The 12,124-nt window shown below is 32.6% G+C and overlaps 2 protein-coding genes across 4 annotated transcripts; one reads left to right on the forward strand and one right to left on the reverse strand.

The window, feature by feature from the left end:
• Positions 1 to 1,160: 1,160 nt before the first annotated feature.
• On the reverse strand, positions 1,161 to 8,728 carry LOC123686056. 2 transcript variants are annotated; one of them, XM_045626012.1, is made up of 4 exons: positions 8,597 to 8,728; positions 2,516 to 2,728; positions 2,155 to 2,449; positions 1,161 to 2,008 (listed from the first exon to the last, which is right to left on the reverse strand). In XM_045626012.1, exons 2-4 carry the CDS (start codon positions 2,688 to 2,690, stop codon positions 1,246 to 1,248), a joined length of 1,233 nt encoding a protein of 410 aa, XP_045481968.1. In that variant the 5' UTR covers positions 2,691 to 2,728; positions 8,597 to 8,728; the 3' UTR covers positions 1,161 to 1,245. The 2 variants fall into 2 exon arrangements, with proteins under 2 accessions (XP_045481968.1, XP_045481967.1); XM_045626011.1 differs by lacking the exon at positions 8,597 to 8,728 and adding an exon at positions 4,595 to 4,842.
• Positions 8,729 to 8,783: 55 nt separating this feature from the next.
• LOC123686057 (Kruppel-like factor 1) lies at positions 8,784 to 11,596 on the forward strand. 2 transcript variants are annotated; one of them, XM_045626014.1, is made up of 2 exons: positions 8,784 to 8,913; positions 10,359 to 11,596. In XM_045626014.1, exon 2 carries the CDS (start codon positions 10,366 to 10,368, stop codon positions 11,464 to 11,466), a length of 1,101 nt encoding a protein of 366 aa, XP_045481970.1. In that variant the 5' UTR covers positions 8,784 to 8,913; positions 10,359 to 10,365; the 3' UTR covers positions 11,467 to 11,596. The 2 variants fall into 2 exon arrangements, with proteins under 2 accessions (XP_045481970.1, XP_045481969.1); XM_045626013.1 differs by lacking the exon at positions 8,784 to 8,913 and adding an exon at positions 9,185 to 9,400.
• Positions 11,597 to 12,124: the final 528 nt, after the last annotated feature.

The raw sequence follows: 12,124 nt of genomic DNA on the forward strand, positions 1-12,124 counted from the left end.
TAATTGGTACAGTCTGGATGAAAATATCAATTTGAATCTATTTTTTACCTATCGGAGATTATTTTGGGATATCTTCTACAAAAAACACCGTAAATATTGATGTTTCCTCTTTCATTTATATGAAATTGAATTTTCTTTTTTTTTGTATTCTGCTAGGCTTTTCAAGTATGCGAAGCTCTATTCAAAATTCACTCAGGGTCGATAATATTATTTGTAATAAAGGTTCTTTCAAGAGAAAAAATTTGAACCTTTTTAAAATACTATTTTGAAATGTGCAGAATTGAAGTTTTAGGAGTTGAGACTTGAATATATTTTGGAATAAGAGATAATTTTCGAAACGGACAGGATCTTATTACTTGAAAAAGTATCTTTATACCTTAATAATATACCTGTAAAGTATAAAAGGCACAAAATAAATTACTTATACGTTCAAAAGGTCCTTCTCAATTATAAAAGGAACTGAAGAATTTCACATCGAGCATCTAAAAAAGTATCTTGAGATAAATCATAGAATTAATTCTTTAAAAGAGTTACTACTCGTCTTGTACCTGAACCAAAACTGTAAATAAATTCATTTTAAAAGTTCATCGTATTCATGAAATCAGTCATCATTTTTCAACCGATGGACAAGAACATAATAACAATGAAAAGTTGTTCATCGTATTGATGAATTTTTTTCATTGTATCAAGTTCCATGTTTGGTTCATTACCTATTTGATCGGATGTTCTCAGCAGTGAATGTACGACTTTATACAACTAATAAAAAAAGTTCATTATCTTCAATTGAGAAATTCCTCATTTCTTTTTCAATAAAAAGGGGGAAGAAAGAAATAAGATACATTTATATAGTAATATTTATGTTGTTTGGTAAATTATTCTTTACTTCTATTAATTTATCAGGACTAAAAACAGGGATACACTAAATTTTGAGCTATCCTCACCCATAAAATTGATTCAGGGAAGCGGTTGCCATCTAACAGTAGGAGGACCAACTAGGTGAGTTTTTTATTATCTGCATGTAGGAATATATTGAAATATTGATCACTTCCAAGGACTTCTCATGTCTTTTTGAATGTGAAAATCATTATAGAAAACAATAAATGATTAAAATACGTATTTTTCATAACCCCCAACACAGAACCAAGAAAAAACAAAATCAATAAAAAATGGCGAATAATCTTTAATAAATATTCAGTACACTACAATTAAAAATGACAAATATGAAAATTGATGAAGCAAAATATTTTAATGCCTTGTTGGCTGATTAGCATCAAATGGTGGTAAATCGTAAGGATATTTTCTCTGAACATCGGAGTAAATTCTCTTTTCCGGATTTTTCTTCACCTCCCTCACATTTATATCTGCAGATACCTTCATGGGAAGTATTTCTTCGTTCCTGTTGTTCCTATAAAACGCCCTTTGGTACAGATGTCCAGAATATTCGTCATAAAAAGGATCCCTGTACCTCTCCGTTTCTCTCAACCGTGGTGAATTTCTGGTAATTTCTGGCAGGTTTGCATAGTAAATTATCCTTCTGTCTCTATATCTTGGATAGATTTCCAGAGACCTTGAACCAGGCCTCCTATTTTCTATCAAGTCTCTTTCGTAATATCTCCCTCTAGAATTTTGAAAGTATGGATAATCTGGAGGACCATCAAAGTCCCTTAATCTCGGGGTGAAGAGGTCCTGACCCTTTCTCTGATCCATTTCAACCCTAGGATCCCTAGGTTGATTTCTAGACGGTCTGGAAGTATCTGAAACTCTTCCTTGTCTTTGATTTGAAGACGCCAATGGGTTCTCAACTTCAAATTGCTTCTGAGTAATAAAATGCACTCTTCTAGGTTTGCTGAAGTCACTAGACGAAGCTATAGAATCGTCACTCGTTAGAGTCCTCTGAATTTGATAAGGAAATTTAACCCATTCTTGTTTTGTCAATCCACGTGCTCCTCTATTATTTTGACTATCAGCGTTTTCTTTCTCAAGGTCGAAATTTTGTACTTTACCCATGCTAAAACATCAATTGCCGTGAATACGTCAAAATTAACGAGTACATAATGAGATATCGAATGACTAGCAAAAATGGTGGATGTATTTTTACGTCTTGATCTGTTGCGCATCCACCAAAAATTGAAACTTATTTTTCCTAGAACTTACCTGTTAGATCCGTTGTCTCCTCCATGTTTTAATTGTCTTCTGAACCTGATGAAATCATTGATTGGTATGAAATTATTTTTAGAATTATTTTCTTGTGCACCAATTTCAGTTGTTGTAGGAGCTGTTTCTGTAAACACTTGCAAAGTGTCCAGAGTGTCGAGTTCTTGTTTTTGAGTGCTTGGTTCTTCGTCAGTATCTGTTTTCATTTCAACCATACCAAGTACTTGTTCATCCGCTTGTCTCTTGCTTCTTTCTTCATTTAAGTGCATTTCTGGATCTCCGGGACTTGAATTTTCTGGAAACAGATATGTAGGTATTTTAATATTTCAATATTTCTTATTTTCATTTCTGATGTACTTACCTAAATCTGATGGATTATTCTGATTCAAATCCATCCTGAGAAAAAATATCTTCTTGGGGTCATTTTGTTCTTCATATCCAATAGTTCTCCAAATTGATCCTTCATGGCCTTCAAGCTTAGGGTTTCCAAAAAATATTTGTTGGTCATTAGATGCATTACATTCTACATTGAGCATTAAGAACGCATAAAATAAAAAACGCACACGTTTTGTTTCTGGAAAAAAATCTTAAATGTTAATTGATTTCTATTGAATTTGCTGCATTCCATATGCAACATTAGACAATTATTCTAGAGAATTACGAATAATTCTGAACCAATAAAAGCTCCCTCATATTGTTATCGTTAAAATGATGTGCCCCATTTGGCGATTTTAAATGATTCATTTCGAATTTTTTGTGGATATCCCGAGTGAAAAACCAGTACTTATTTTGGTTATAAGTATTTTTGGTAGTATTTATCAAAAAATAAAGGGTGTTTTTTTTAGAGCTATAGAACTTTAAATTGCAATAAAACAACGATGGATTATTCAATTGACATGAATTTCATTTATCCGCAAGATAATCTTATGGCATTACATTTTAAATATGATTTCTGGCATATCCAATTTTCGATGACTTTTTCAAACATTTGTGGCCGTATATCGGCAATAACACGGCGAATGTTGTCTTCCAAATGGTCAAGGGTTTGTGGCTTATCCACATAGACAAATGACTTCACATAGCCCCACAGAAAGTAGTCTAGCGGTGTTAAATCACAAGATCTTGGAGGCCAATTCACAGGTTCAACACGTGAAATTAGGCGGTCACCAAACGTGTCTTTCAATAAATCGATTGTGGCACGAGCTGTGTGACTTGTTGCGCCGTCTTGTTGGAACCACAGCTCCTGGACATCATGGTTGTTCAATTCAGGAATGGAAAAGTTAGTAATCATGGCTCTATACCGATCACCATTGACTGTAACGTTCTGGCTATCATCGTTTTTGAAGAGTACGGACCAATGATTCCACCAGCCCATAAAGCGCACCAAACAGTCAGTTTTTCTGGATGTAACGGTGTTTCGACATACACTTGAGGATTAGCTTCACTCCAAATGCGGCAGTTTTGTTTGTTGACGTAGCCATTCAACCAGAAGTGCGCTTCATCGCTAAACAAAATAAAATGGACCTAGTGCGCGATACGTATTCCGCACAAAACCATTATTTCCGAAATAAAATTGCACTATTTGCAAGCGTTGTTCAGGCGTGAGTCTATTCATGTTGAATTGCCAAACCAAACTGAAAATAAATCACTTGACAGCTGTTGAATCGGTCGCCATCTTGAACAGTAATGACAACTTAAAGTTATATACCTCGAAAAAAAACACCCGTTACAATATATGATTGCTATTTAGAGATTTTCAAATTAATTGAATGTGAAAAGCCACTGGAAACATGGGTCATTGAAATTTACCTCGCTATAGCAAGATTGTAAATAATCGAAGTAATATTCATAGTAAAATATTGTGTATTATTTACATCGGAACGCTCGAATCAGGATGGAGGACAAATGTTTTCATTTTATTGTTTTTATTTCTAAGTGACGTTACTTCTAATTGAATTTTATCCGCTTTTTGGACAAATTGATTGTACGGTATTGAGAATATCTATTTTATATATGCCCAATAAATATCACTGAACTGTTTGAGAGTATTAGAAAAATCTGTGTGAAAAGATTCTCTCTGTTCTAGAGTTTATAGTTTTTTGGTGTTTTATTTTTAGTTCTTAATGATTATGCAATAATTCGTTCAAATATAACTCTACAAAATTTTCAGAAAACATGTTTTTAGGACATCATTGAAGACATTATATCTAGGATTAACTAAGAGATTTGAATACATTATAAATAAGAAAGTTATGATATCATATTATAGATCGCATTAATTAACAACTAAGTATGTATTAGACGAACGGTTTTTTCGAATTTGACATTAAATTTGTGTGAAATTTGCAAACAGGTTTTCAGAGAACGCACATCTTTGGTATAAAACCATTTCAAATTATGCGAGACGTAAGAAAATATTCCAATATCAGTAGAGACTTACCATTTTTTTTAGACATCACTGTTGGACATGCAGAAAAACAATTCCGCCAATGATGGGTCACTGTACTGAATTGAATATTGAACTCTTCAAAAGTGGACCTACCTTTATTTAATACATTTCCACGGTGGGGTGGGTTAACACAAAGAAACGGATGAATGAGGTCGTACACTATTTGTACCAGTATAATTGATTTTCTATGAGATATCCAACAGTACGCTATATTTTAAACTATTTCAGACTATGGGTGTGAATAATCCTTAATGAAATAATAGTGTCACCAAATCTATATGTTTTTTGCGTGTTTGTTCCAAGGAGATCATAGGCCCAATTGTCTGTAAAGTCAAAATTAATTCTATCCGTCCGCCCTGTCACCATGTACAGGCTGTCCAACATTTAATCCTCATTGAAAGCATCTCAAGAACTACAAGATTAGAAAAAAAATCTTCAAGCAACCCCAATCACTTTTTTCGGAATGATAAGATATCCGAGAGCAGAATAGAGACATCTCAATTCCTTCTCACAAAATGTCTGTTTCAAATATTTCGCTATATCTTGGTTTCTGTTCGAGATATTCGAAAAATTCTAAAACTTTTTTCTCAGTATTTTTATGGTCTATATGATACTCATACCGCATCATAGAAATCAATTAGCGTTTAAGAGTTATAGAGGAGAGATTGAGTTTTTTGAATGTGGCACCCTAGAAAATTGAAAAAAAATAAAAGTTCCTTCATGGGGATATTTTGTCATTTTAATGATTGATTCGACTATATAGATCAGGAAAATGCTTGAAGTTTGGCGATGACTACATTATTTCAGAAGTTATAGATAAAAATCTGAAATTTTCGAAAAAAAAATGAATAACATTCCCGAGATTGCAACTTCTTCTGGACGTAAGCTACACCCTTGAAACCTCAGTATGTTTTAGAGCGTAACTTGAAGTTTGAAAAACGTTTTTATTCGAGGGGTCTGTGACGAATAATTCAGGAGATATAACGATTTTTAGAGGCAAATTTAATTTTTTCCCAAATTTCGAGTTCGAATTTTTTCAACTGTAAGGTCTACGCAAAATCGGTGAGCGGTGCCAGAATTGACGATCCCTGATTAGCCGAATTTCGATCTCACCTGAGAAATTTTTTTTCTAAATTCCTTAGAAAATTGAAAAAAAATAAAAGTTCCTTCATGGGACTATTGTACCATGTTTTTGATTGATAATGGATAAAGAATATTTGCAGATAAGTTTCTGTGCTTTTTCCACTGACCATTCATTTATGTTGTTATTTCCTTAAAAATTTCCCATCAATTGAATTCCTTCTATTATACTCTTTAATATAGGGAAGCCCATCTACTTGTACGTTGAGAACTCTGACAAATTGGACATAAACGAATAGAAAGTCCAACAAAAGGGCAATATAATAAGTATTAAGAGATACAATACCGATTAAAAAGAACAATTGAGAATAAAGTGAAGAAACTAAGGGGACAAATGACAATAATACTCACTTCATAAATTGATGCCTACTATGAACTGTGAAAACGATGATATACAAAAAAAAATTGAAGGATTTAGAAATATCGATTCATATTTTCATTGGTTCAGCATTGAACAGTTCTTCATCATCGCCATTATAAACCAATGCATATCACTTTTGTTTTATTATTTGCAGAAGTAAAACTCACGAATCCTTCGATATTATTGGAAAAATTAAGCTTTCAAAAAATGACACAGAAATCTAGTGTTCCCATCAAAAAAACATTACTTTGATACATGGCTTCGTAATTGAAAACCCTGTTAAAAAGACGAGCACGCCACTGGATTATATGTATTCTATGTGCCTGTATAATGTTTTAATAGCAGAGCTTTATCATCAGTATTAACGGAGATATACATTTTTTTTTGATATCGCCATATTTCCAATTTTCGCTTTCAACTCTAAAACAAAATAAGGTGGCAAAAAATGAATACTACACTTGTTAGTTTCCCAGAAAAAGAGAACGATAATGGGATTATCAGATTTTGTCTATATCCTCTGGTTTGAAAGTAGTGCTAAAATATCGAAATTTGCCCACCCTACAAGCCACAGTGTTAGCGATACAATTATTGAAATATTTGTGAAAATTAATTTCTTTTACTTAATTCATAATGAATTTCCATCAAGTAAGGACCAAATCCATTGAATATAATTCAGGCAATTGACGTATTATTTATCACAATAATGTTCTGGATTTTTTGTCCTGAAGTACGATTCAATAATGATGGCGAAAGAAATGCATTATCTCTGTGAACAAGTGAATGGTGTTACAGCTCGTAATATGGTCTGGTTTTTGAATGAGATGGCCAATTATCATTCTGATAGATATTAACGCTCGTATAATACCGATAACTTACGATAATCTGTACTGACGTATTTCAATTCCAAACACGATATCAATTGAATTTCACCTAAAGCAACACCCAGCATTAGAGGCTTAATAATGATGTGTCAAATAATTGAGTGCTAATTTTCTGGGTGATTAGCATCGAGGGAAAGATCCATCTTCAGATGACATTTGATAGGGTCAGTGAAGGGTTGGTTTGTTGACAGTTATTCTATATGGAACTAAGTATTTTATACTTTTGGGAATACCCAATATGAGATTTTCTGGAAAAAATTTATTTGTAAAATGATACTGTCAGTGGCGTAGCTATTGGCGTAGTCACTGAGTAAGGTGACAAATCGACAAAACCACTGGCGTATCTGAGAGGGGTAGCTTGATTTAATGGAAATGTTTCATGAATTGGGGTTTGAAACAATGATCTTTCTCCCTAAAATATTTTCAGATCACTACAATTCCAGTTATACCGGAAACAGAATACTACTTCCTTGTTTCAAATGGCACACTCAGTATATTATTGTATCATTAGATAGCTTTTTTGATGAGAATTTCGGCAATATGCCATACTTTCGATAAAAACTCAACGGTTCTTGAGTTAATGGGATTCTTATGAAAAAAATTGTGGCGATGAGGACCCACATTTTTTCGAATATTTCGGCAGAAAAAGCTTTGCTCGAAAACATTTTTTTATTTCTGGATTCTGTAAATACGTAGTATTATAAGACTGTTTGCGGTTTGGACCAAAAATGTACAGGGTGTTTATAAGAAGAGCATGAACTTGGACAAGTCAAATTCATCAAAACTCAAGAATTTAAAATTAGAACTTGTATTTTTTATTATTTTAGTCGATTCTACGTACAAAAATAGTGGACGTTATTAAAACAAATACTATGCCTAAAATGAATACTTAAAGAGTTATCGAGGAAGAACTTTATGAGTAGAAACCGCAATTCCTAACTGTGTGGAGTAGTCTGTGACTTCCGGAAAACACAGAATGAAACTAAAATTCGTTGTTTGGATAACTAAATTTTACATTTCATGAATTATAACTAATTTTTCGTTGGGATTGTAGAGGAATTCATAAACCAATACAATTTTCAATTAGAAATAATTCAATACAATTCTTGAAATGTCAAACTTAGTAATCGAAATATCGAATTTAAGTTTCTTTCTGTTTTTTTTAAGTTACAGACTACCCCACACAGTTAGAAATTGTGATTTTTTCCCCATTCAAAGTTCTTCCTCGATAATTCTTAAAGTATTCATTTTAGGTATAGGTTCTGCTTGAGTAACCCTCACTCGTTTTGTACGTAGAATCGGCTGAAATGAAGTAATAAAAAATATAACTTCTAATTTGAAAATCTTGAGTTTTGACGAATTTGAGTTGTTCAAGTTCATGATCTTCTTATAAACACCCTGTACATATTTGGTCCAAATTGTAAACAGTATTATTATACATGCAAATTTTCAGCACAGATTTATGAACATTTTTCCATAAACTCCTAGTAGGCCATCGCCGTGAATCACCCTGTATAATAGCATAATTCGAAAAAAGAAAAAAATCAAAGTGGTCGAATTCTCAAAAATGCTATAATTCAGACGAATTTGGCTAACCAATATTTTGCTCACCAGTGAAGTTCTTGTTTTGGGACTTCTGGCCGAGATTCTCTCTGAAAATTCACAATTATTCTCAGGGGACGAAACATTATATCGAACATATAGAAAACAAACTTGTGCTAAGCAGTAAGTGACACGACCAATGTTAAATCATACAATTCCAGAAAAGGTCCCTTGAGTATTAGACCTAATGTTATAAATGGAGGCAAAGCAATGTATTCAAGTATTATCAGTTAATTGGGGGACTTGTCAACTTCGTATACACCATGTGCTAGTGGTGCGCTCCACGGAAGTTTAAATAAAAACTGTTCAAATTAGGTTCAATTCACGTAAGTACAATAGAAATCATTTCCGGCCACTCTTCAAGTGGATATCCCTAAAAACGTAAGAATTAGAATGGTGTATTCGTTCTTGAGGATCAGTTATTACCTATATAATTACCTAATGCTCATAACACAAATCGACTAGATGCATGGATAGAGAGATTCATCATTTGCATCATGGAAATTTTTCGTATTCGAGAAAGCATCTGAATGGATTGTATTCTTTTTTAATCTATCCTCCTACGATTTCCTGTAGGAAGCAATGCAAAACCATTCCTCTTAATTTGATGGTGTAGTAGATTTATCTAAAATGTTCATCTTGTATCACTTGTGCCATTGACATTGGTATTTCATGAATAATGTTAAATATCTCTCGGTATGACAGACAATTATTTTCTCTTTGACACAGATTGACAGAAACATAGATTTATAAATGTGCAATTGGTTTGGGGTGAAGTTAAAAGCAAAAAGTGGATTTCAAAATCAATGGCAAGTAAGTTATCAATCAATGAATTTGTGATGATTAATTGAAAATAATTTTATTGTTGAATTCGAACAGAAATCAATGCAGGCAAACTGAAATATTGTTATATGTATTAACTTGATTTGATGAAAAATAATTTGTGTCTAAATTGAAGCACGGAGGGTGAATTTTTTCAATATTCTTTGTTATTACGATCATATTATATGCTCATAAAATCTCACATATTTCATAAAGGAGAATTGACAATTCCTTAACTATCAGTGAAAGACAATCGTTTCTGGAAAAAAAAATGTGTTGCAAAATAATTTTATTCAAATTTTTCATACAGATTAGAAGGATAGGTAATAGAGATTTATAGAGCCACTGTGTATATAGTTCCGAGCTACACACAATTGTTATGTTAACTATAAGTAATTCAATATTTCACTAAATAAATACACCATTGGCAGTATAAAAAAATTTGGTTCTATTTATGAGCATCTTTATAGGCTTTTAAGAATGATATACATTAATTTGAGAAAAAATATGCAACATGAATTATTCGTACCTATTATTTTGAGAGTTTAAATAGATTAATTGAAACAACATTGAATTCTAACCTAAGATTGAAAATGTGAAAAGTGAAATTTTCAATGAAAATTATTGAATTTATTTATTCTTCCTTTGAATTCAGTATTTTGATCCGAACTTCTACATTTTAAACTATAAAATATACCAGTTATTCTGGGAGTCTGATCAAATTCTTTTTCTGTAAAGAAAGGTCATGGAAAAAGGGGTATTGAAACAACAATGATTGCTGACCTCAAACAGATTGCTATAGGTATTTAGAATTTCAATTTTCAAATTGATCTTGACAATTGAATACCATCAAATAATGAAACGATACATCGGAATATGAATTTGTTATATGGCTTATTGTAATAATATTGTTTTAATTAAAAAATTTCAATTTTCTTTTCATTTGCAGGGAAAACATGACACCTGGGGAGTTCGACCAAGTGGACTATGAAAACATAGATCTGTTATCTATGGCCAATCTGGCAGTTTCCGCAGAATGTGAACAAGGAATCACAAATATGTACAATGACTTCAAAGAGGACACATTGAGCGAATTCATCGTATTGGAAAATTCGAATACATTAAAATCGTCATATAGCGAAATCAACGATAACAATTTCTGCTTGGAGAATTTCATAAAGATAATTGATTCTCAGAACGACGCGTTTTTGCCGAATCTGAACGGTATTGCAGAAAATAGAGCTTTTTTGACCAACTCAGCTAATTTAGAAGAAAATGGAAATAACTCGAATTATTTTCACAGCAGTGTTTCAGTTCTTGGTGTGGACTTGGACTTGTATAATGATTGTCAAGATTCGAATTCTGAAAGTGTGCTAAGTCCTGACTTGGATAATTTGATTAATCAAACCGTAATTGATCTGGGACTCAAGGATTTCAACTCAAGGATGGAAGATCTATTCGAGAATGATAACCTAAATCTATTAGAAAGTGACGTTCCAGCTGAGTCTTTCTTAAACATACCAGTAGAAACAGAAGCATCGAATGCTATGGCCATATTCGAAATGTTTCCCCACATCAAAGACGAGAAAAATAGAAGAAGAAGATCACTTCTCTACGAGAGCTGCTATAGGCCTGACACTTCAACCCAGAAGAAAACAAAGACTGAAGAAAATAAGCCTCTTTCAAAGAAAAATACTGCATTACTGAATCACGACTACGCCCAGATAAACTTCGAAGATACCAATTGCTTTCCCTGTCCTATAAGCAACTGCAACAAATTCTACACCAAACTGTCACATTTGAAGGCTCATTTGCGGAGGCATTCAGGTGAAAAACCCTTCGCTTGCAACTGGATGAATTGCAAATGGAGGTTTTCCAGGTCCGATGAGCTTGCTAGACACAAGAGGTCTCATTCTGGTGTTAAACCTTATAAGTGCGATCTTTGTGAGAAAGCTTTTGCCAGGTCTGATCATTTGGCTAAACACAGGAAGGTCCATAAGAAGAAAATGGCATTGTATGGCAGTCACAACATTAAGAGGAAAGTGAAATATAGCTGAGGTGATATTCAAGCTCGTGTTTTGGAAGTCAGTTTGTTTTTTGTGGAAATTTTAGCAGAAATGATGAAGAATTGTAAAAATAAATTTTAAGAAAGTTTGGATGTTGATGAATAAAATGATCAGTTGGTGATTTTTTTCTTTATTTCCCTGAAATATCATTACATTATAGTAACATCTGAATTCATTTTTGATACTGAAATAAAATTTTTGATTATGTCTTCTTGAATCACTCCTCAGCAAAAAAAGGTTGGTCTTTGATATCGGATGAAATTCACTTAGGCATTATTTAATCATCTATAATAAAATCATTCTGATTTGCAATGATTCAAAATAATTATACACCATAAAGAACATTTGACAAATTTTTTAAATTTTCTCAAATTTCAATTGGCACGAAATCGTGGAGGAAAAACTACTCTTATCAATTAATCTTCAAATTAAAAATTAATTTACATAAATATTTCTTTAAAAATGTCAATCATAAAGCGTGACGTCACTAGGACGTATGAAATCGTTTGTTTTGGTTCTATCAACCTTTTTATGGAGATAATTTTGATCTAGGTAATGAAATAATTATTTTTTAATAGTTTTTCATTGCAACGATATCACATTCTTACCATGGCAATCTGTTCGACGCAAGAATTCAATATTGTTTTAA

This window comes from Harmonia axyridis, chromosome X, assembly GCF_914767665.1.
Source record: "Harmonia axyridis chromosome X, icHarAxyr1.1, whole genome shotgun sequence".
Lineage (NCBI taxonomy): Eukaryota > Metazoa > Arthropoda > Insecta > Coleoptera > Coccinellidae > Harmonia > Harmonia axyridis.